We start from the raw sequence: 25029 nt of genomic DNA on the forward strand, positions 1-25029 counted from the left end.
GAAGGAATTATGATTACAGTTTGAAATCTTAGGGATGATGAGATCCACAGCCAACTTAGTTTTCCTCAGGAACAACCTATAGTCAGCAACAGAGAGAGAATGATCAACATGTAATAGGAGGGGTGGCTGCCCCTGAGGACCCAGCTTCTTGCCCTTAAATTCACCTGTTATGTGATGACTTCTTGTCCATCACTGCTGCCGCCACCACACTGACTTCAGGATTTGATCCAAATGTGGACAATACGCAGGCTGTCCCTCAAATAAATCATTTCCCAAGACAAAACACAAATGGAAGGCCCCAACAACAACACTACTAAAAACAAGAAGGAAACAAAGGCAAAATAAATACCAACTATCAAGTAAAACATTTGGTAGACCAATTTCCTTCAAATAAATATTTATTGAGTGTCTATGGTATGCCAGGCTTAGTTCCAGGCAGTGGTAGCTAAAGCAGAGAGCAGGACAGAACATAAGCTTACTGTCCCGGAACTCATAATCCAGGAGGGAGACAGACAGTAAAGCAGACGAACCGATTAAGTAGTCTAGTCAGACAGGATGCTGACTCAGAGCCGAATTAGAAGATACTGAGTGATGGGAAGTGACTTTGGATGGGCAGTCAGGGAAGGCCTCTCTGGGGAGGTGATATTTGAGCAGAGACTGTAAATGAGAGAGAGAGGCTTGGGAATACCTGGGGGAAAAGTTTTCTAGATAGAATAGCGAATACAAAGCCCTTGGGACAGGAACAGGCTTAAGGAACAGCAAGGAGGCCAGAATGGCTGGAGTGGAGTGGTGTTGGCCTCAGTCTCAGAGGCGGGGGTAGATGTTTGGGTTTTACGCTAAGTATAAGGGAAGCTTCTGGAGAGGAAGAGCAGGAGAGTGTCATGAGCTGTTTTACATTCAGAATGGAGACTGGCTGTGGTGCAGAGAGTAGGCTGTATACAGGAGCCAGAGGGGCAGAGGAGACCCCCAAAGGCTGGGACCAGTGTCCCAGCAGTGGAGGTGATAAGAAATGATCAGACTGAGGATGAATTTTGAAAGTAGAGCTTTCAGGACTGGCTGATGGATTGGATGTGAGGAGTGAGAGAAAAAGAATGTATTACTTCAGTGTTTTGACCTGAGCATCCGAATGGATGATAGTGCCATTTACTGAGATGGAGAAAGCTGGGAAGAACACATTTGGGGGAAAATACAGAGTTCTGTTTGGGACATGTAAGTCTGAAGTTCTTGTTAGGCATACAGATTGAGAAGTTGTGAAGCTGGGTAGTAGTTGTAAAAACCAGTCTAGAGTTCAGAGGAGACATTGAAACTCAAGATAAGAATTTGGATTATAAAGTTTTGCTTTCTTTCTGGGCTTGCAGGATTGATAACAACCTTGCTCCCAGCCCAACTCCATTTAGAAGATATAGTTTATGTATATCTTCTAAATGGAGTTGGGCTGGGAGCAAGGTTTTTATGGGAGCAAGCTATGTAATAATAACTAGCACTTATTGAGGGCTTGCTATTTGCCAGGAGCCATGCTAAGTGTTTCACTTGTATTGTTTTATTTAATTCTTACAACCACCACTGAAGTTGGGACTATTACTATTCTCACTTGTCAAATGGGGAAATTGATGACTTAGAGAAGTCAAGTAACTTGTCCCACTTTTCACAGCTGGTCAGTTGCAGATTTGGGACTTGAACCCATGTCCACTGGTTCCAAAACGCACACATCACTACAGTATTGTTTACTAATTGACCCCCTTTTTTCTCAGTAGCCACCTTTAGCCATCTGTTCTCTTTGACATCTGGACCGAAGAGCCAGAGGCCCAGAGAAAAGTGGGAGTGCCTGCCTTCCTGCCTCTATAAATTTTTCTGTATAGGACCACTTTTAGAGAAGACCTCACCTGAAAGCTTTATCCTCTGGCCTCAATGGACCATATCTAACTACTACACTGGAAGCTTAACATACATAGAAGAGACACATATGGACTCACTGAATACTCAGCTGTGGTGTATGGGGTTAAATGCATTGGTTTTAGAGTCCCAATACTGGATCCAAAATCTGACTCAGCACTATTTACTATGTGACGTTGGGCAAGTTACTTAACCTCCCTGGGTCTCATTTGTAATGTGGAGATTAATAAATAGTACCTACCTTATATGGTTGTTGTGAAAATTAAATGAGACAATCTATGTCAGTCACTTAGAACAGAGCCTGACCCACAGAAAATGATCAATAAATGTTATCTATTTATCTAAAAGTTAATATATTTTTTTATCTTTGTCTTTTTAATTTTTGGAGTTGAACACCTCTTTACTATGTATTGTTTTCTACAGCATACTCATGATATTTATCATTTTCCCTTTTATACTACAGTTTCTTCTGTAGGAAAGTTTTCACCTATGACTGTATTTTATGAATTCCAAGAAAGTCCTTAGTTTAACTTTTCTGCTTCTCAATCAGCTAACTCTGAATACTCATGGGTCCTTCTAATATCTTTCTCTGAAAAGGAGGACCAGAATAGGACAAATCACAACCACCTATTTTTTGTTTGCCTCTACCCAATCAAGAGGTCACTGCGCTGTGTAACCTTCTTTTTCATTTTGCCTCTTTTTCTTTCTTTTCTTTACCTTTCAAATTATAATTTACTTACAAGTCTTAAATTTACCTCTGCAGCTAAAAATATTGACACTTTCCATCTCTATGGATTTGCTTATTCTGGACATTTCATGTGAATGGAATAACATAATATGTGGCCTTTTTTGTCTGGCTTCTTTCACTTAGCATAATGTTTTTTTCAAGGTTCATCCATGTTGTCTCACATGTCAGTTCTTCTTCTTTTTTTTTTTTTCTGAGTATTTTTTTTCCATTGTATGTGTATGTTACATTTGTTTGTTTATTCATTTTGCAAAATGAAATGATGGGCATTTGGGTTGTTTTCACTTTTTGGCTATTATGAATAACGATACTATGAACATGTGTGTACATGTTTTTTTGTAGAAATGTGCTTTCAGTTCTTTTGGGTATATTCCTGGGTGTGGAATTGCTGTGTCATATGAGAACTCTACGTTTAACTTTTTGAGGAACATACAGACTGTTTTCCAAAGTGGCTACACCACTTTACTTGTGACCCACCAGCGTTGTACAAGTTTCTCCAGTTGTACTGGAACTGTAGAGAAAAGTTCCAGTTTCTCCACATCCTTGTCAACATTCGTTATTTACTGTCTTTTTGACTGTAGCCAGCCTACTGGGTTTGAAGTGGCATCTCATTGTGGTGTTAATTTGCATTTCCCTGATGGCTAATGTTGTACATCTTTTCATGTGCTTATAGGTCATTAATATATCTCTTTGGAGAAATGTTTATTCAGATCCTTTCCCCATTTAAAAAATTGGGTTATTTGTCTTTTATTATTGAGTTGTAGGAGTTCTTTATATATTTTAGATAAAAGTTCCTTATCAGTATATTATTTGCAAATATTTTCTCTCATTCTATAGGTTGTCTTTTCACTTTCTAGATGATATTCTTTGAAGCACAAAAGTTTTTAATTTTGATATTCAGTTTATCTATTTTTTTGTTGTTGTTGCTAGCACTTTTGGTATCATATCTGAGAAACCATTGCCTAATCCAAAATCATGAAGATTTACAGCTATGTTCCTTCTAGGAGATTTGTAGTTTTAGCTCTTAAATTTAGGTCCTTGATTCATTTGGAGTTAAATTTTTTATGTGGCGTGAGTTAAAAGTCCATCTTCAATCTTTTGCATGTGAGTGTATCCAGTTGTCTGAGCACCATTTGTTGAAAAGACTATTCTTTCCCTTTTGAACGGCCTTAGTATCCTTGTCGAAAATCAATTGACTGTAAATGTCAGGATTTATTTCTGGACTCTCAATTCTATTCCATTGATCTATATGTCTATTCTTTTGCATGCCCTAGCTTTTCTGGCAGCATTTTATAAAACGGGCTTTGACCTGGACTTTTAAAGTTATCTTGTGCTGTACCACAAAATAGCATTTTAGAACACTTTTAAATAGACCACAGCACATTTTGAAAATAATTTTAAAAATTTTTTCTAAGTTTGGCTCTAAAATGCTGAAGGCTTTACTCTGCTGTTTCAAGGCTTAAATCAAACAACTTTAACAGAATTTCAAATCTGGCCTGGTCCATTTCTTTTATATATAGTCATCATTTATTCACCTTTTGTACTCTGTTTAATCAAGTGGTCACACTGATTCTCCAGATCACTTCTTGCTTTTGATATATTTGAAGAAACTTTTATTCTTTCTCTTAGAACGACCTAGCCAGGAGCTCACCAAGTTTTATTTTCATCTGCTGAATTGATTGTCTTGAGCTGTCACATATCTTGCTTTCTTGTTCTTTTCATTTAAGCAATCGTTCTGTGTTTTCAAATAGGCCTTGATGCTCAAAATAACATCTCCTATTTTGCTATTAAGTTATATAGGGTTTTGATTCAAGGACCTGGCCTTTTATTTTTTAATCCAGAGCATGTAATTTTTCTAGATATAAAGTGTGTTTTAAAATAATCTTTCCATCGCTTTTAGGATCTTAAATGTGTCTTTGAAATTTTGCTCTACAGGAAGGACTCTTTCCTTCTGGGTTCTAGAAATTGCCCCCCATCCCTATAGGACTAGGAGTGGCAATAACTCTGCTGTTACCAGCCCTGGGTATTGCACCACCCCTGCGGTCCCCTCCTCCCCTTTGTAGATCGTCTCTTAAATTAACGCTCCCTGAATTATCCTAATTTGAGTGTACCATCTGTTTTCTCTGAGACCCTGATTGATACAGTATCGGATAGGAAATTTCTTAGTTCGTTAGAAAGAGGGGAGGGAAACTAATATTTATTAAACAATTTCCTCCAGGTACTCTTTGAAAATACTCTTACATTTTTCACTTAATTCTCCTACTAACACTATCAATTAGCGATATAGGTATTTCAGGAAAAGCAGTCAAGGTTCAGAGAGATTTGGCAACCTATCTAAGGTCATTCAGCAACTAAGTGACAAAACTGGAATTTAAATATATGAGCATCTGACTCAGTGCTCTATACATTTTCTTGTCTGCCTTGCTGGAATAAAATTCATTCAATTTTCCTGATATCAATTACAAAAGGGAAAAAATCCTTTAGTGATTCCCAGTTACAAAGTCTAAATTCCGTAACCTGCTGCTAATGATTTATCTTTCATTCATTCATTCAACTAATATTTATTGAGTACTTACTGTGTGTCAGGCTCTGTTTCAGGCAGTGATCAAAAGTGACAAAACTCTCTGGTCTCATTTTTTAAAAGGGAAACAAATAACAAATGAAAGAAAAAGAAAGAAAGAAAAAGAAAGAAAGAAGGATAGAAGGAAGGAAGGAAGGAAGGAAAGAGAGAAAAAGAAAGAAAGGAAGGAATAGGAAGGAAGGAAGGAAGGAAGGAAGGAAGGAAGGAAGGAAGGAAGGAAGAAAGAGAAAGAAAGAAAGAAAAGAAAGTAGTTTATCAGACAGTAATAAATATTTTGAAGAAAAATAAAGCAAGGAAAGGAATAAGGAGTGTTGAGGATGTGCAATTTTAAGTAGAAGAGTTAAGGGAAGGCTTCACTGAGACTGTGACTTCTGAGCAAACCTTGATATGGTGTGGGAGGAACTTGTGGATATCTGGGAGAGAGCAAGTGGAGGCAGGCATGTTTGAAGAATAGTGAGGAGGCCAGTATGGAAGAAGCCGAGTAACAGAGAAGTAGTAGAAGATAGGGTCAGAGAGGTGGGTGGGAAGTAGATTTGTTAGGGCCTTGAGGTCACTGTTAAAGACTTTAGAGTGAGTGAGGCTGAGCCACTGGAGACCACTGAGCAGAGGAGCCACATTTCAGCAGTCAACTGAGGCTGCTGTGCTGAGATTAGACCGCTGAAGGAGGGGCCATTTGTATCTGACCCACAGCCTCCTTCTGATGTTCCCACATGAACAGTGGTGTTTACTTACAGCTCCTCAAACCTGCCGTGCTCTTTGTCACTTCCAACTTTGCTCATATTCACCGCCCTCTTCATCCATCCAAGACTTACCAATTCTTCCAACCCCAAAGCAAACTTCCTTGCCTCTGAGAGGACTAAGAAAGTGCTCTGGAAAGCCAGAGGAAGAGATTATCAGCCCTGAAAAGAGAGCCCCCATTTGCTGATGGTTAAGACGGAAAACATGTCCAGAAGAAAACTTTTCACGGTAGCGTGGAGGATGTGTACATTACAGAACAGATCAAAATGCTCTCCTTCAGCTCATAGTTTATAATGCAGCCCAAGAAGCTTGTGATATTGATTGAATTACTATTAATATTGAATTTCTAACTTTGGAATATTCTATTGCCTTAAAAAATCTCTCTCTCTCTCTCAACAGGATCTTCAACAGGAAGGCAGAGATGCACTGGCTCATTTTGTCTTAGTTTTCTTTGGAGGAGTTCATGTGCTGCTGCGCTTTCTCTGGAATAACCATTTGATGTAAAAAGAATGTAAATGTCAAGTTCTGTTTTCCTTCTGCCCTCTGAAAAACACGAATCCCACCTGGACAGATAGGAAGAAGACACTTTTCATCTCCCTCTCTTTTTACCCGTCACTGTTCGTTTTTACCTGGTTAGTTGCAGAACTGCGGACTCACTGACCATTATTCTCTTCAGAGGAACCGGCTATGAACGTCTGCGATTGCCTCCTGGTAGAGCCCAAGGTGTACTTAGGAACCCAGGAGGCACTGTGTGTGGTCCCAGTGCTCCCTGTAGGGAAACCTTGAGCATTTCTTTCCATGAGTTAAACTGAACCTTGTCCTCAAACCGGAGGTCACCGAAATGGCCACTTTCTCCTGGGCCCTTCCCTGGGTACCTCCAGCGACCTATTGGCCCCACTATTATTGCCCATGTCCAGATCCGCAGTGCCCCATTATTTTCCTTCCTTTCTGTTGACCTCATATTTTCTCTTTCCCCGCCTTTAGAAGTATTACAGGTATTAAGAAAGTTTGTTGTTATAAATTATAAGTTCTGCATCTGCATTTTGAATTCTTTGTAGAAAAAGTGTTATTTTAAAAAATTAATAATTAAAAATGAAATACTGTTATTTTATTGAGCATAAAAACACCTGTGCATATTTCTTTTGTGAAGTAGGGATTGTACTTATTCCTGCTCATATGGGTTTGTCATTGTATAGACTTAGATCATATGTAGCATTGCCTTTGTCCTTCCAAGGGGAAATGTCCTCAGTTTTTTTAGTCTGTCTCAGGCAACACCTATTTAGTTCTGTCATCACCTAAGATTTAGTTTGCTGGCACGGAATATATTCTTAAACTTCTTTCTTTCATTTCTTTTTTTTTATTCTTTTGAATAGATATTTATTCATATGGTTCAAAAATCAAAATGATATAAAAAGGTTTGCAATATAAACCCTTGCTCTTATTTTCTATATTGAATTCCAGTTGTTTGTTTGTTACTCATCTTTGCGGAGTGTCTTTGTACAAATACATACATACATACATACATACATATATATATACACATATATATATATATATATATATATTTACTTACATACAAAAGATAGCATGTGATACACACTGTTCCTTACCTTTATTTTATTTTGCTTAACATGGTGGTCAGGCACTGTTCTAGTTGTTTTACAGATGTGAACTCACTCTTTATAACAACTTTATAAAACAGGTATTGTTATTCTTTCTATTTTTTTGTTAAGGAAACTGAGGCAGTAGTTCGAAGAGCAGGGCAGTAAAGAGATTTACGAACTTGCTCAAGGGCACGCAGTAAGTGACATAGCTGGTATTCCAAGCCAGACAGGCTGTCCCAGGTTCTCAACTGCCCTGCTAGATTGCTTCTTGGAGAGCTTGCCATGGTCCACAGAGAGCTCTGTCAGATGAAGCACAGAATTCTGTTAAATGGATAATTTATTTAATCAACCCCTTTGAACGGATGGATGCCTGGGTATTATAAGCCGTGCTGAAATGAATAACCATGTAGTACATTTGGTATATGCGCAGGTATTTTTGTTGAATAAATTTCCTTTGGTGAGATTGCTGAGTGAAGGGTAAATGAATTTCTGACTTTTCTAGATGATGCCATACTGCCCTCCATGGGGTTGTACCACTTTACACATCCAGTGAAGTGCCTGTTCCTCTCAACCTTTCCAGCAGATTACGTTATTAAACTTTTGATTTTTTTTTTTTGTTAAATTAATGGGTGGAAAACGATATCAGAATAACTTTAATTTGCATATCTTTTATAATGATATAAGAGTCTGAGCATCTTTTTCTATGTTCAGGGCCCACTGAGCATTTTGTTTTATACAGACTCTCTATTCATACCCTTTGCTTATTTTTCTGTCTGATTTCTGGTCTTGTTCTTACTGGTTTCTAAGAGGTAGCTCATGATATATCAGTGCTATGCCTTCTTTATAACAACGTCTGCACCCTCAGATTTCAGCAGAGGGTTATTAAGTCTTCTTCCCTCCTTTTCTTTGGTGTGTATGTTGGTTGCTTTTCTGCTTGCAACCTTCCTCGTTTTCTCCTCCAGATACGAGGAGCTGAGGCAGGCGCACATGGGTGATGTGCGGGTGGGCACCTGGCCAGGGGCAGCCAGAGGCCTGGGAAAAAGTGCCGGTGGGGATCCGCTGAGTGCTTGGGTCAGGAGGAGCACCACGCCAGCTCTGACAGTGGCCCTCGGGCCCCAGGCGGTGGAGCCTAGGAAGGTCACCCACCCCTAAGGGGAGAGGGACCAGATCCAGGCAGGCAGCATGGGCAGCCCTCTCCCATCCTTCTGAGGAGAAGCACAAAGGCGACACGAAGTTGGTTTGTCGTTGTCCCGAGCCCAGGTACAGGAATTTCCTCGGCTCCCCACATCCCACAGAATCCCACTTCATTCCCTATGGAGCCCGCGGACAGGCTGCCCGAGAGCTGTCCACCGGTGGGAGGATGCAAGCAGGACTGACGCCTCTAGGCCAAGCCACAGCGTCCCGGGGCTCGCCTCCCTCAGGGGCCGTCCCCTGCCCTCCCCCGAGCCCGCCGGGGAGGGAGTGGAAGCCGGATCCCGCTCTTTCGTTTTCGTTTCCCGGAAGGATAGCGATTACTGAAGCTCCCTGCGCGCCTGCTCGCCCAGGAACCCGAGCGCACACTACCCGGAGCTTCTCAAAGAGATTTCCTCCCAAGAGATGTTCCAGTTCTCCGGGCCACGCTAGGGGTTTGGGAAAGGAGGGTCTCAGAACGCAGGCCTAGGGCCCAGCGAGCAGGCTTTGGAGCGCTCACGACCGACAGCCCGGTGGCTCCCTCATTTCCACCTGTAATGCAGGTAAGAGCCTGGAGCCGAACCACGCAGCGCGGATGCGGAGCTACCTGCCCTCCACCCCTATCCACCACCTCATTTCCCATACTCATTTTTAAACCTGGCTGGAATCTCACTTGCCAACACATTCCCAGTCCTCACCATCCATCCCCTCACGGCCGCTCACTCTCCTTCATCTCACTCACCCCCAGCCCCTCACTCTCTTTCTGAAACTCCTCTGTTATGTACTACTCCTCCTTCCCTCCTCTTCACTCTACATCAGCCAGATGTGGTCTCTGGGAGTTCCTGCACACTTCACAGCTGGCACACACGGCTAGGCAGGCCTTCCCCCCACCCCTCCTCTTAGCGGTCCCTCTCCATTTGCCATATTTCCGTGGGAACTTCAGAACTGTCCCCAGAGCTGGGCCCCCCCTCCCACTGCCGAGGCCTTTCCCCACTCCCATCTCTCCAAGATCCATATCCATATTTGTATTTTATCAGACCTCTCCCTGGCCTTCATGTTGAAACTCAGCTCTAACTCTCAGCAGCCCTGGAATTCCCCTTTGCTCTTGCATGGAAGAGGGTGGAAGAGTAGAGAAGGAGCTTCCTGGAAGTCCTAGGCAAGTCCTTGGCTTTGAGCCCCTACTCCAGCTTGGCAAGCCCCACTGCCAAGTGGCAGCCTCTGAGGCTGGGTTACCTGGGAAACAGCCCTAACTGGGGCAGGGAGCTGGGGGCCAGTTGGCCAGAAACGAAGTGGGAGCTACCCCAAAAGGTGTTGAATCTTCTGCAGTGGCCAAGGTTTCTGTAGTTCTCTGGCTTCAGAGTCACAGTCTTTTACTGAAGACAGCCTTCCTCAGACACCAAGAGATGAATGTAGTGCTCTTAGAGATCCTAGAGTGAAAAAATAACTCTTGCTGGAACTGGTTTCACTTTTACTTTTCACTGTGTGGCAGCCCGTGGCTGGGTGTGAGCCCCGAGAATCCCTTGTTTCTACAAAATCCTGTCATTTTTTTCATCCCCTCATTCTGATGGATGAGTCAAGTCACCTCTGGGCTAGGCTGATTATAAAATTGTAAAGATACGGACATCCCTTTGTGGGTTTTTGGGGTTCATAAATTTATCCGCTCCTTTTCTCTTTGGAAAAGAGCATTTACTTGTTAATTTATTATTTCTGATTTAAGGTCTTTTTATCCTGACTCTTCAGGTTCCCTGTGTCCTCTCACTAAGGTTCCAGTGAGTGTTCCTAGGTCCTTAGATTTCCAGCTTACAAGTCAAGTCTTGGTAGGGGAGCCTGAGGATCCTTCTGGTGGGGTTAGGCATATACATGAAAAGCTTGAATTGGAAAGATGAAATTTATCAAGTGTCCACTGTGTACATGATGTTAATCAAGCTGAAGACATATAAGGTTCCCATCTCTAAGGCAAATGTGGAGACGGATGCTCTTTCTTTTTGACTGAAATTCTTGATACATTTGAGGATGAACGAGCCTTGATCAAGATGCTGATTTTTGACTGTCTTGGCTTTTTCTTTCTCTAGGAGGTAGCATTGGCTGGTTCTCCTGTGAGCCTCACAGCAGCCACGCCACCCCCAGGGACCCAAGCCCAAGCCAGATGGGAAGCTCGAGTGGACCTGCTGGGTGAGGGGGGAATCTGCAAGCTGCCAGGAAGACTCCGTGAGTAGAAGAGAGGAGAAAGGCTGATTTTTTTAAAGGATATAAATGTGATGCATAAACTCTTCTTCTCTAAGGAATCAACATCTCTCCATTATCTATTTCTTTGCTGACTTTTCTTTAACTGTTCCTTGGTGGGAAGTCAGAGGAGGTAGGCCGAGTGTGAGGGCGGCAGTCTCCTCATTGGTAGGACGAGGGTTGGAGTCAGATGAACGATTGGATCCCTTCCAGCCTAAAGACAAAGAGTTGGGGATGTTTCCAGTGAGGAAGCCAGATGAGGCTAAACAGTGAACAGATGTATGCATGCAGAACCCTCTTTTAAATAATTATGTTTAAATTTTATTGTTACAAGCGTAGCATGTGCTTATTGTCAAAAATTGGGAAATGACAGAGAAGCATAAGATGAATATATGTAGAACAATCAAATTCACCCAAAGGTAACCACAGGAAATATATTGGCCATGTCTTTTCATTTCCTTTTTCCAAGTAATACTCTAGCCTGAGGAAACTCATAACCATGGAGCAGGCTGTAGATTAATATCTTTATGCCTATGTTTCAAATGACAAATCTGAGAGGTAGAAGAGCTAAGTGATATGATGAAGATCACACAGGCTCTCCATGCTAAGGCTAAACCCTGCTAACAATCTAAGAGATTTTAAAATGCACTTCCTCAGCTGTGGAAATCATGGGATAGGCAGCTAGCCGATGGCCTATAGGATCTTCGATCTTGAGTGGAGTCTTGGGGCAGCTGTGGGAAGGCACAATTGACCTGGATTGTAAAGTATTCAGGCCACTTCCTGCTTGGCTGGCCCAGTGGCTGGAACACTGCTTTGCTGATTTCACACCCTCCAGATTTCCTGGCCACAATCTGCTTATTGACAAGACTGAGCACAATGTGGGGGTATGACTTGCAGGCCTTGGGAAGACCCCGCTGCCCCCAACTGCTCTTGCTGTCCACTGCCCGGCATTCTCTTAATTGGGAACAGAGCTTATCTTTTCGTGGTTAAAGGGAAGGTGGGGACTGAAACATGGACAAAAGGACAAGAGAGAACTCCAGAGTGTGGAGGTGGCCCTGTGCCTCAGAGCAGTGCTAGAAGGAAGTGGCAGTATGTTTTGAGGAGAAGGGCGGGGAGCTCTGTAAGGAACCTCTGTTGTTCCATTCTGGCCAAATGCCAACACTGACTGGTAGCTTGGGACTCAGGGGTGCTCCAAGGAGATATTTGGCAACCGTTACATAGAGGGTAGGATTTGGGTTCCATTCCCGGCCCAAACTGTGGTGATGAGGAAAACAGGACCTTGGGGACAGACCTGAAGACCCAGAGTGTTGCTGCTGAGAATGACCTTAGAGGTCATTTAATCCAGTCCCCTCATGGCAACTGAGAACAGCGAGCCTCAGAGAGGGAGGGGCTTTTCTGCAGGTCCCACAGGGCCCTCTGGATTGTCCCCCATTACCTCCCTCATATACAGAGACCACTCCCACAACCGGCTCACCAAGTCCTAGAATGTCAAAGCTGGTGGAGACCGTAGATGCCGCCTCAGGTAACTCCCTCATGTTCCGAATAAGGAAACAGGTCCAAGAGATTTGTTCTGACCTACTGTCAAGTAACCTGCAGTCCCTTCCCTTCTTCCCTTCTTCCGGATGTCTAGCTCAAGTTTACTGGGTGAGAGAGTACAGGAGGAGAACAGGGGATTTAGAAAGTTTAGTCGCCGTCTTGGCAAATATAGTTATGCGAGCCTTTTTATTTTTTGAAGCCCCTGCCAGTGGGACCCTTCAAGGTAGTCATCATCTAACTCACTAAATTCCTGCACATTTCTAGTAACAGGAATTCCCCCCAATCCCACCCCCGCTCCTCATTGAGTCAGTCTGTTCTCTGGTTACACAAGAATACAGGATCATTATGATATATTTAGAGCTCCAGAGGTACTAGTCCTACTGCCGTGGGTTAGATTTCTCCAGAAGCAGACCCTAAAATACTTCTCCACAGAGAAGAGAAGGAATTCAAAAGAGTGTTCTCTTGGGCCAGTCAGCCCTGTGGGCAAGTGGAGCTCAATCTCAATGGTGGACCTCCGGGGGACAGTGAGAGCATGTTCTGAGTTATCCCAACCCAGGGGTAAGGAAGCTGGGTTTTTATTCACTCGAGTCCCATCCTGAAGGGGCAAGGGCTGCTTCCAGGAGCATGCACTCCCCAGCTGTCCAAGTAGCCCTGTTCACTGGCTGATTCAGGCTCAGAGTCAGGGGCAGCATTTGGCATTTGGCTGCCGTCAGACTGTGGAGGTGGAGAGCCAAGGGCCATGGGCAGGGCACCAACAGCTTCTCTTCTTAGATTCCATGACTCACATTTACTTCTGAAAATATTCAGACAACATAGTTCTGGCCCTTAGTGAATATCTAACAGTCTTAAAAGATAGGGTATACTAAATGACTCATTTTCCTGTCAACAACATCCCAAATAAGCAAACTGCTGACACCTAAGGAAGGTTTAACCTTTCAGATGGCTGGGGTGATGTCAGCCCCAACTCTTACATTTCTAGAAGTTGGGTTTCTATTGCTGGACATCTCTCTGACATTTGTTCCCAGTCACTCACCCCATTCCCTCCTCTACCTCCAGCTTCCTTTCCAGTCATCAGGGCTGATTTGCCTCAGCAGGAAGGTGAACAAACAAAACAAATCTGGTTTAGCTTTGTGAGTCAGTGCCAAGTGGAGCACACAAGCTAGTTCCCTGTAGAGCTCACTTTGTGTTTATTTGCCTGACAAAGATATGCAGTAGAGCAGTGGAAAGTCCACTCCGAGGACGAGGACGATTGTGATGTCTAGTGACAGGAGGAGGTCTAGGGTGGAGGGGCCTGATCCACAAGAGCTTCACAGAGTGTCCCCCACTCACAAAAGGAGACTCACGACCACGTGTCCCTCTGGAAGTGGAGAGTGAAAGAGAATTCACACCCTCTTCCCCTGGCCTGTGGCCCGGAGGGTCTGCCTGAGGCCAGGGTGAGTTGGAAGCTATGGAGGCAGTGCAGGCCCTATGACCACTTGCAGGACCCAGGCTGAGGCCACAGGGGGATGAGTCTAGGAGGAGATGATGTCACCTCAAGGGACAACTTGGGGGAATTTTGAGAGGAGGCAATTTAGAGATGATGACCAGCACAGCCTCATTCACTGACAGGGAAACTGAGACTGCTTGAGAGCAAGAGTCATCTGTGATGCTGGAACCTCAACCCAGGCTTTTAGTTCCTGGTCCCGAGTCTCTTCGTTTTCTAGGAGCTTATTCCTGGAGGAAAAGCTCTGTGAACTTCCCATTGTTGGATGTAGAGGGATGGAGATATTTTTGTGTTTCGACATTGACTTTCAAAGCTCCTAGTTGTGACTAAGCCTCAGGAAGAGATATCTAGTATCACCTTAGATTTTCAGATGTCACAGGCAGAGGGGTGGTACCTTGCTGCAACTCTCTGGCAGTATAAATAAGGACAAAGGGTCCTAAGAGAGCTACAACAGAGTTTTCGTGCTCCTGCTAAAGTTCACATCCTTCACTTAGAAGGGAGTCCTGGGTACTTATTCTAATAGATACCAACTGTGCCTTCCTGGTATTCTAAACCAGGGATTTTCCAATTTTAATGTGCTCATGAATCTCCTGGGAGCTTGTGGAAATGCAGATTCTGCTTCCGTAGGCCTGGGGTGGGGCCTGAGATTCCACAGCTCTAATAAGCTCCCAGGTGCTGCTGCTGCTGGAAATGCATTTGAGGACCTCATTTCATGCAGCCAAATCCTAACATTGATTCTCAAAGTGCTGGTCAAAACTCACTAAGGAGGTGAGTCAATTTTGTGGGTCAAGATAGGTATTTTTACAAAATGAAATAGCGTTTATCAGAGTACATCATAAATAGTAAAGGTGATTTCATGAATTTTGTTTTGGTGATATATATGTGTGTGTGTCGGGAGGAGGGTCATGACATAAAACATATTTTTTACTGTGGGTTGAGGTCAGAATGGTTTGAGAAATGCTGCCCTAGATCATGGCATATTAGGAGCAATAAGTTAGAGAGAGGCAGGTGTAAAAGAGAGAGGCAGGGTGGAGTGGGGAGAAATGAAGTTTCTGGAAGCTGTGAGTATTGACAGTGGTGTCATCACCTGACAATGAAAGGGAATATGGCAAATAGCAAACAGGTGGGAGATCCTAGAACTAACAATTTGAGGACAAAGAGCCTCCCCCTCTAAACTCAGGGCCTGGGCTAGGCCATATGCATCTTTGTGCAAATGGAAAAGACCCCTCCTTTGAGGATATTAGCCCACCCCCCATTGATGACCATAAAGCTAAGTGTGATTATCAAGAAAAGCAGTACCAGCCAAGACAACCAGGGCAAGCAATGGGTGACAGATTTGAGGGGCCTCTGGACAGACAGTGTCACACAATAAACTAAGGACAATGTTAACGCTAAGTCACAGTCATCATGGCAGAGAAACAAGCTAGTCCCTTTGTTTTTAGGCAGGCTCAACAATGACAATGCTAATAATCATGACAAAGGCCATTTGCTGAGTTTTTACTCGTGACCAGGTATTGTACTGGGCATGTCAGATACACCATTTGATTTAATGTACTCAGTAGACTTGGGAAGTAGATTCTGTTATTATCCCCACCTTACAGATGTGAAAACCTGCCTTAGAGTGAGGTGAATTATCTTGTCCATAATCATCCATCAGTAAAATGGTTAAATTGGGATTTGAACCCACATCCTTCAGACCCCACAGCTGTCACTCAATCTGAACAATAGCTTCCAGCATCGGATGATGACAGCTCCCATTTTTAGGAGACCAACCAAGCACTGTACATTGTCTCCTGTATTCGTTCTGAGGCTCTGCCAGGTGAGTAGAAGCCAGCTGTTAGTTTTGGTTGAGTTGCTGAAGGTTGGTCCAGCTCTGTGCTCCCGGAGGTCACTAGACCTAGTAATCTGCAGGGTATGGTGAGGAATAGCAGGAAATAGCCTTGATCAGGTGGGGAGGGGCTTCTTGAGGGGATCTCAAAACCAGGGCAATGGGATTTTGACTTGATGGGGTTGATAATTGGGAGCCACTTTAGTTTTTTGAGCAAAAGAGTGAAAGAGATGCTGTGGGAAGAAGGATCTGGTAGGGGTGGGGCTCAGGGCTGGCTAAGGGCTTGGTCAGGATGCCGAGGACTTTTTGGCCCATGCTGATTTGCTCAGCAATCTCATTTAGGCAATTTATATTTATTGAGCATCTACTCTGTGCCAGGCATAGCTCTAGATGCTGGAGAGACAGTAATGACAGACTGGTAAATTCTGTGCCTCGTGGGGCTGACATTCTAGTGGAGGATGCAGTGCCTGCATGAGGAAACACTAAGCCCAGTGATAAGGGCAGCGGAGGGCAATACAGCTGATAGGGGGAGGGGAGCCCCCACTTCCAGCCCTGATCCAAGGTGAGGGATGGAGTGTTGACTCTTCAGGGAGACGCCTGAGCCCTCCCACTCTGTCCTGGAGAGTCAGCTCCTCTGGCTACCCCAGCTAGTGGGGGTTCTGTCTAGATCTGTCCAGAAAGTAGGGTCTGGCCAAGGTGGAAATTCCCAATGAGCAAGTCTTGGGAAAGCAGAGTAAGGCGATATTTGGCTGGAGTCTACAAAGACAAAGGTGGTTAGTGTGAAGGAACTGAAGATACAGTGGATCATTGCTGACAGAGGGAGAAGCCCTGGGCTGGTCTGCAGGTAAAGCCCCAGAAATTTGGTTAGCTTGGTAAGCGGGGACCCAGTTAGGCCCATCCCAGTCATTAGGTTAGGCTTCGGGATAGTGGGGTGGACACCTGAGGTAATGCTCACCAGCATCTGTTGAGCTGTTAGGTGTGCTGGGCCCCGTGCCAAGCATTTTACACGTGTTACCTCATCTAACATTACGAGCTCTATTTGTCTCGGAAAGCGTCTGCCACGTGCCAGATACCAGACTTTAAATGGAATCTGTTGTAGAGTTCTCATGACAGCCCTGTGTGGCTGGTATTATTTGTTCCTCAAATGAGGAAATAAAGACACAGTCATTTAGATCCCATCTTTTATGGCTGGCCTGGCGCCATCATTGGTACTTTTTGTTATTGTATGTTTTTACTTTTACTTTTTTTTTGAGATATAACTTGCACACAGTCAAGTGTACAAACTTTAAGTGTACGACTCCATGAATTTTTAGTTATGTATACACCCGTGTAGCCACCATGTAGATCATTTCCAGTAGATCTAGACCATTTCCAGTGCTCCAGAAAGTTCCCTTGTGTCTCTTCCCAGTCGATTTCCCTCAAAAGGGCGACCGCTCTTCGGATTTCTCTCCCTAGATTATCACTATCTATTCTTGATCTTAGTTTTATGTCTGGATTCTTTCCCCAACATAGTATCTTTGAGCTTTATCCATGTCATGAGCACTCATTTGTATTTTCTGTTTACTGCTGAGCAGCATTCCTTTGCATGAAATCATCACAGTTCGATTGTCCGTTCTCTGGCTGGTGGATATTTGGGATGTTTCCAGTTCTTGTCTGTCGTGAACAGAGCCACAGTGGACATTTACATACATGCCTTTTGGTGGATGCTTTTACCAAGTCTCAGGTCTTTACTTAGGAGTGGGAATGCTCGATATAATTTGTACAGTATGTAGTCTGGGCTCCCTAACTTCAGCACCATGCTGCCCCTCAAACAGCCCAGCAGCCCAGAGAGGCAGTGTTATCATCCCATTTCACAGAGGGGGATGTTGAGGCCAAGAGAAGTTGAGTGGCTTATCTGAGGTGACTTGGCTGGTAAGGGGCTGAGCGGGAACCCAAACCCTGAACTTGGGAAATTGATCCCAACCTAGATAGTTGATTCACTGTTTGGAACCTGGTTCTTTCCTAGGGCACAAGTCCTATTTGAAAAGACTTTTGACCTTAATATTCTTTGACGACACGGGGAACAAAAAAGTCCCTTTTATTTATCACTGAACTGGAGGTACTGGCAGCAGTGGGATGAAAGGTGAGGGTAGCAGTGTGCACGGCATAATGAAAGAAAAACCAAATTACACTCCAGGCAAATGACAGGTTTCAAGGTTTCAAGTGCTACTGTGGGCTGTGTGTGACCTCAGGGTCCCTGAGAAACAGCTTGGGAAGTCCCCTGACCATCTCTGCGGACCTGGGAGAAGGACCACATCTATGGCTGATAATGTCTGCAAAGTTCAGGGTTTTCCCCTCTTAGTGTAGTTGTAGTGTTTTCATGGAGGCAGAATAGCCAGAGAGGGGTGGAATTCATCCCCACTCTCTGACCAAACACAGGAATCATAGTTTTGAGTTTTCAAACTGACAGCCTCAAATACCATGACATAGACAATGCTGCAAGAAATTCAATTACCAGTTGGCGCCAGAGCCTGGAAGCCCTGGCTGGCTGTGTAGGCCACCTCCTGAATGTCACCACCATGTTGTCTCCAAGTGTACACCATAAAGCTTTTCTGTCTCACTTTCTTATCACCGGACCGATCTCCTACAGAGGCTTTAAATTCCTAGTTCCACCAACAAGGCATCCTTTTCCGTGCATTCTGCCAGGTGTAGGTGTTATTAAAATGATGTCTCATTCTTCTGTGAATGCGCCTGTCCCTGACTACTGAGGTGACATGTCTTTTCACATGTTTATTAGTGAATCTGCTCGCCTGCAGAGATTCTCAACTGGCAGTGATTTTGCTTCCCTCTCCTTGGGGACATTTGACAATGTCTGAAGATATTTTTGGTTGTCACAAACGTGTGTGTGTGTGTGTGTGTGTGTGTAAGTGCGTGCGCTGCTGACATCAAGCAAGTAGAGGCCGGCCGAGGCCAGGGATGCTGCTAAACCTTCTACAAAGCTCCAGACAGCCCCATACCAAAGAATTACCAGGCCTAAAGTGTTAATCCTGCTCTACTATGAATTAAAATTTCAGAGGTGCTCTTGACCTATGATAGGCATTAGCCTTTTATCTTTCATTTGCACTGCAAATAGTTTTCTGAAATCTGTTTTATTTTAGTTTTGTTATGGTATCTTTGCCACACACACAAATTTAATGTAGCCAAATGTGTCTTTCATTTTTATTATAGCCTCTGAGTTTCCTGTCATAGTTGAGGTCGCCCCTACCTTTGTTTAGTTCATATGGTTTCTTATTTCTACTTCTATTGAGGTTTCCATTGTTCTATTCGTTAGGCCTTAATTCATCTGTAATTGATTTTTGTGAATGGTGGGAGGTGAGTGTCCAAATACCATTTTTCCCCATGGAGAGCCAGTTATGGTTTTACTATAACTTAAATTAACTATCCTTTCCTGCTAAATTAAAATCCCACCTCTGTCATATATTAACTTTACACACACACGCGTGCGCGCGCGCACACACACACACACACACGCATCTCTGGGTTCCTTCTTCTTTTCCAATGATACTTGTCAATACTAGCGTAATACCATCAGATCTCGATTACATGGCTTTGTGGCACAAAGATCAGTTGTTTTTCCCTTTAAATAAATTTTTTTGGTCAGTTTCAGATTTTCTTCCTTTTTATTCACTCTTAGACCCCAAAGTCAGGTAAGGGAAGCCTTTCCTTCCTTCCCAGCCGGGCTACGGTGCCCTGCTTTGTGCGTTTGTTGCACAGTGCACTTCTCTTTTGTGCTGTTAATCAAGATTGTCATTAGATAGCTGGTGGTTGCTGGGGTCCCTCCCTCCTGCCAGCCTCACTCTGTGCTGTGGCCCCAGCAGTGGCACATGAATTGGCATATGGCCGGTGCTCCTTAGATATTGGCTGCATGAATAAACGAGTACATGATGCAGTCATGAAATATAATTTAAAATGTTTTTCTTTAGTGGAGAAAGTGGCCCATGAAGGCAAGAGTTCCAAGGGCTCACGAGAGTCATAATGTGGCTCTGCTAAACACAATCCAGTTTAGTGAGTTCAACAATTGGCATTAGGAGCATAATAGCCAAGGCAGAGTAGAGGCATAGGGGGAATAAGAGAAGGCAGATAAGAACATATGAACCGAAGGTGGATGCGGGAAACTCCTTTGCCCCCTGAGCAAAGCCAGGTCTGAGCTGGCAAAGCAGAATAGAAGCATACGGCCGCTAGACAGACCTGGCTATATGTCGTGCTACCTGTGTGACCTTGGGCTAGTCACTTGACCCCTGGGAACCTCAGTTTCCTGATTTGGAAAACAGCAACAATAACAACTTCTTTGTAGGATTGTTTGGTCATTCAGCATGTGTTTATTGAGCGCCTACTATGTTCCAGGCACTGTCCTGGAATACATACAGGAGTGTGCCCAGCTCAGTGCCTGGCACATTAAACATGTGTTGAATGAATAATTGGAAAACAGGCCAGGGGTTGGGAGGGAGCACCAAAACTAAATAAGCGAATATATACATAACGCATAGATAATGATAAACATATAGTTATATCAAATGTAAAGTGTAATTACAAAGAAAGTAATATGCCAGGATGGGAAAGAATAGGACATGGTGACAGAGAAAATGATGGGGCGTGAGGGGCAGGACAGGAGAGTGAGCATCTGCTCAGATGGAGTGTTCAGGGTGGGCTTCTCTGAGGAGGTGACATTCAAGCAAAGGCCTGAAGTAGGATGCAAGATTGATGGAGGAGAGTCCTGCCCCATCCCCATGCCCTTCCTTCAGCCCCTGCCCTTGCTGTTACAGGCATCCAGCCTGCGCTCTGGAGCAGGGAGGATGTGCTGCACTGGCTGCGCTGGGCCGAGCAGGAGTACTCTCTGCAGCGCACCCGGGAGCATGGCTTCGAGATGAATGGCCGTGCCCTCTGCATCCTCACCAAGGACGACTTCCGGCTCCGCGCGCCAGGTTCAGGTCTGGGAAACTCACTGGCTTTGCTCTAGAACGATGGAAACCCAGGTAGGCCCAGGGAGGGAGATGGAGGATTGGTTGGAGGATCATGCTCACCTCCCAGCACTGCAGACACCTCTCTTTTTAATAAATGTTTGCCTAGTGTTTTCCTAGCTAGAGCTGCAGCAGAAGAGTCAATCTGGCTGCTGTTTTGCAGAGCCCCAGGGGTCTGTCCCGCTCTCACTTTTCCCTCTCGTTCCCTGTGGCCCTCGTCTCCCCTACCCCTTTCTGCCCTATGGCCTCTCATCTCCATCAGCATGAAGCTTGTGACAAGACATGCCACCTGGGAGGCAGGTGACTGCAGTGGAATGTGGCCAGCTTTCCCCACCCAGTCTGGCCAGCAGTCCCCCTCCCATCTCCTTCCCCAGGTGATGTCCTATATGAGCTGCTCCAGTACATCAAGACCCAGCGGCAAGCCCTGGTATGTGGGCCCATTTTTGGAAGTGCCTTCAGGCAGAAGATGCCCACTCAGCACTTCCCCTACCCCATGCAAGGTGAGGAGGCCCTTGGTAGAGCTCTGAGATCCTTCCCCAAATTGGCAGGGCTTCTTCCAGGCAAGATAATGAAAGAGGCAGAGATGTGGTGAGCTCTCTATCTCCTCCCTGCCCTGTCCACTCAGCTCTCACCTCTTGCCCTCTGGGACACCCCTAGCCACCTGGGGTGCTGCAGCCCTCTGGCCAAGAAGCCTTACCTCTCGCCTCCTCATTTCTCTGCTCTCCTCTGTAGAAAAGGGTTGTTTGTTTGGTGTCTCTTTCTTTTCCTCCTGATCTCTCCATAGAAACCACTCTTGTCAGGGGATCCAGGGACCTGAACTTAGGGATGAATCCTTACTTGCTGTGACCTCTCACAGTCTTTGATCCAGCAAATTTCCCTTGGCTTCTAGGATACTGTACTCATCACTTCTGCTCAGTCTCCTGGTTTCTCCTCTTCTCTCCTACTTCTAAATGTTGGGGTACTCCAGGGCTCAGGGGACCTCTTTTCTATCTACACTCAGACCTAGGTAATTTCCTCTAGTCTTCAGAGTTAAATACCATCTAGTGCCAATGATTCCCATGTATACGTGGACCTCTCTGAATTCCAGCCTTGAGCACCCCACACTGCCTGCCCCGCACCTCCTCTGGGATGTCTGATGGGCATCTCAACCCTAACAGCAACTCAACTTCTAAAGCAAAGACTTGGTTCCTACCCTCTCCCCACCCTCCCACCCCCAAATCCTGCTCTTCTTTTTCCTAATTGCTTAGGGCAAAATGTTGGATGTTATCTTTGATCATTTTCTTTTTTTCTCAGACTTGAATCTCCTCACTGGTTTCTTTGCTTCTACTCTTGATCTCCTATGACCTATTCTTAACAGAGCAGCCGGAGAGATCCATAAGTCAGGTCATGTCACTTCTCTGCTCAAAATCTTCCAATGACTCCCATCTTACTCAAAGTCAAAGCCACAGTCCTTAAAATGAGCTCCTCACCCTCTGCCATCCTCTGCCACTTCTCTCCTCTTTGCTTATGCTTCTCTAGCCACCCTGGCCTCCTTGTTCATTGAATAAGCCAGGGACACTCCTGCCTCAGGGCCTTTGCACTTCCTGTCCCCTCCGCCTGGCATTCCTTCCTCTAGATACCCACATAACTTATTCCTCTACCTCAGGGGTCCTCAACCCCCAGGCCGTGGACCAGCGCTGGTCCGTGGCCTGTTAGGAACTGGGCTGCATAGCAGGAGGTGAGCAACAAGTGAGCAAACGAAGCTTCATCTGTATTTGCAGCTGCTCCCTAGCACTAGCATCACCACCTCAGCTCCAGCTCAGATCATCAGATACTAGATTCTCACAGAAGCACCGGTCCCTGGTGCCAAAAAGGTTGGGGACCACTGATCTACTTCCTTTAGGTGTCTGTTCAAATGTCAGTGAGGCCTTTGCAAACATTTTCTATCTGCTTTATGATTATTTTTGTCCCCCATATTTTATACTGTTTCTATTTACTTTTTTATTTTAACCATTTATCTCCCCCCTCCCCCCACATCTCCAGCTAGAATATAAGCTCCATGAGAGGACAAGGGGCTATTTTGGGGTTTAGTGATGTGTGACCAAGCTCCTTAGAACAATGCGTGGCTCATTGGGGGTTCCCAATAACTATTTATTGGGCGTATGGAGAAAATGTTGGACTGAGATACAGGGCACCTGATCTCTGGACCTGGCTCTGCCACCCCTTGGCTTTGCCAACAATTTTACAGATGAGGGAACAGGTTTGAGAGGTGAAGTTACCTATCTGGGAGCTGGGGTTAGCACCTGGGCTGTCTGGTCCTCACCCATGCCCTCCACTGCATCCCTGACCTTCTAACCAGGGGCTGGGTAGAGGAAGAGTGTTAGGAGTGCTGTCCCACGAGGCTCTCAGGCATGTTATTTAGGGGGAATGGTATGGGGGAGGCTGTGGGCCCACAGAATCACTGGTGCTCATTTGCCGGCAACAGGGACCAGGCTCTCTCAGATCACCCTCCAAAGGGGCCTCCTGCAGCAGCCACCAGACCTGGGGCTTGCCAGTTCCTTGAGCCACCTGGATGCCCCTGGCCTGGACAGGTGGCCCCTCGGCAGAGAGGAGTCCCTCAGCTTATCTCACTGTGTGAAGCTCGGCTGCAGGGCTGAGGGAGTCTGCTCCTTCCCCACGGTGCCACAGGCCCCCATTGACGGCAGGATCGCAGGTGAGTAGGAGGCTGTGTTCCCCTGACCTGGAGGGAGGTGTGCTGAGACCGAGTCCCAGAGAGGTCACAGGTGACAAAGAGGAGGGTGGTTTTGGTCTTGGTGATGAGAAAGTCTGTGCTGAGCAGTAGGGATTCTGAGTGACTGTCCTGTATGCTGGCCGTAATCTGGCCACAGTGGGCAGTGCTGCCTGGGATTGGCAAGTCATAGTCAGTCAGTCAGAGTAGCATGGAGTACCAACACCCCCCCACCCCCTTGCTGGCCACCTCTGCCTTTAAAGCCTTATTTATTTTTAAATAGTCGAGCACTTACTATGTGCCAGGTATGATTCTAAGGCCTTTATTTAATCCCACTTTGAGGTTGGTATTATTATCAACTCCATTTACAGATAAGAAAAATGAGGCACAGGAAGTGTGAGTGACTTCCTCATGTTCACACAGCGGTAAGTGGAAGAGTAGGGATGCGGATCCAGGTAGTCTGACTCTAGAGCTGAACTCTAAGCGGATGATATACTTCCACCTCAGATTTGTTATTAAAGGATTGACTAACAGACAGGCAAGCAGACAGACTGACAGATGAGCCATGGTGGGGCCACTATACTTATTCTAAGACACCCCCGAGGGAGAAGCCAGGCTTCTGGGTTGGAAATGACGGGGAAGCACTAAAACACAATCATTCGATCTTTTTGATAATAACCCTTAACGTTCTTTGAGCACTTACTCTGTACCAGGCACTGTGCTAGGGCTTTTTTTTTTTCCTTTTGTCTATTATGTTACTTCATCCTCACATCATCCCATAAGAAAACTGGCTGGAGGCCCAGCTTGTGGGACTTCCGGTCCCTCAGTGCTCTCGGGCTCCCGCTGCCACTTGCCCCCCACGATGGCACGTTGATTTTTTTTTTTTTGAACCTCCCATTAGGGAGAGCGAAGAGGATGGATGTTACAAACTTGAGTTAACAGAGACCCAAGGGGCTGAGCGACTGGGCCGGGGGCAGAGAGGGCTCTGGCCACAGCCCCCTGCCCCTACTGCCTGGCCCTGAGGGAGGCTTTTGTGTCTGCACAGCTGGGTTAGGCTCCCTGCACTGCCTGCCACCTGGGAGCTTGGTGACTTAAGACATATCTGTACCTCTCTCAGCCCATTGCCTCATCTCTCCCTGAGGATACAGGCAGCTACCTTCTGGAGTTAGGGTAATTGAATGAGACAACAAGTAATAGGCCCCCGTTTCTGTTAATACCATCGTCTTCACCATCCTGCTGCATGCGTGGGTTCTAGCCTCGAGGACCCCAGAGCGCCTTTCTAATGCCCGTCCTCCCAGCCCCAGGAAAGCACCCTGTCTGCACCCCTGTGTTCGATTGCAGACTGCCGGCTGCTGTGGGATTACGTGTACCAGCTGCTCTCTGACACTAGGTACGAGTCCTACATCAGGTGGGAAGACAAGAACGCCAAGATCTTTCGAGTTGTGGATCCTAATGGGCTCGCCAAACTCTGGGGAAACCACAAGGTGAACCTTAGCCAGCAGGCGGGATGGTCTCAACAAATCC

General features: G+C 45.4%; 2 protein-coding genes and 1 long non-coding RNA gene across 4 annotated transcripts in view; 2 read left to right on the top strand and 1 right to left on the bottom strand.

The window, feature by feature from the left end:
• PXT1 (peroxisomal testis enriched protein 1) overlaps nucleotides 1-7410 on the top strand; it is a 39487-nt gene extending 32077 nt beyond the window's left edge. Inside the window, exon 4 of the mRNA XM_039856133.1 lies at nucleotides 6357-7410. Within this exon, the coding sequence (XP_039712067.1) occupies nucleotides 6357-6461 (105 nt within the window). The 3' untranslated portion in view covers nucleotides 6462-7410. The remainder of the gene's footprint in view (nucleotides 1-6356) is intronic.
• LOC120597580 (uncharacterized) lies at nucleotides 1-10166 on the bottom strand. The gene is made up of 3 exons (XR_005651418.1): nucleotides 9965-10166; nucleotides 165-313; nucleotides 1-76 (listed from the first exon to the last, which is right to left on the bottom strand). It is a non-coding gene; the product is annotated as an uncharacterized LOC120597580 (long non-coding RNA).
• The window catches only part of ETV7 (ETS variant transcription factor 7), a 20212-nt gene continuing 4162 nt past the window's right edge, over nucleotides 8980-25029 (top strand). The window contains exons 1-6 of one of the 2 annotated variants that reach the window (XM_039856131.1): nucleotides 8980-9294; nucleotides 10804-10939; nucleotides 20604-20768; nucleotides 21173-21298; nucleotides 23263-23490; nucleotides 24847-24989. In XM_039856131.1, the coding sequence (XP_039712065.1) occupies nucleotides 9289-9294; nucleotides 10804-10939; nucleotides 20604-20768; nucleotides 21173-21298; nucleotides 23263-23490; nucleotides 24847-24989 (804 nt within the window). In that variant the 5' untranslated portion in view covers nucleotides 8980-9288. Of the gene's footprint in view, nucleotides 9295-10803; nucleotides 10940-20603; nucleotides 20814-21172; nucleotides 21299-23262; nucleotides 23491-24846; nucleotides 24990-25029 lie in introns of those variants that run through there. The other variant, XM_039856132.1, reaches the window with a different exon arrangement.

This window comes from Pteropus medius, unplaced genomic scaffold (genome assembly GCF_902729225.1).
Source record: "Pteropus medius unplaced genomic scaffold, Ma_sr-lr_union100, whole genome shotgun sequence".
NCBI classification, from domain to species: Eukaryota; Metazoa; Chordata; class Mammalia; order Chiroptera; family Pteropodidae; genus Pteropus; species Pteropus medius.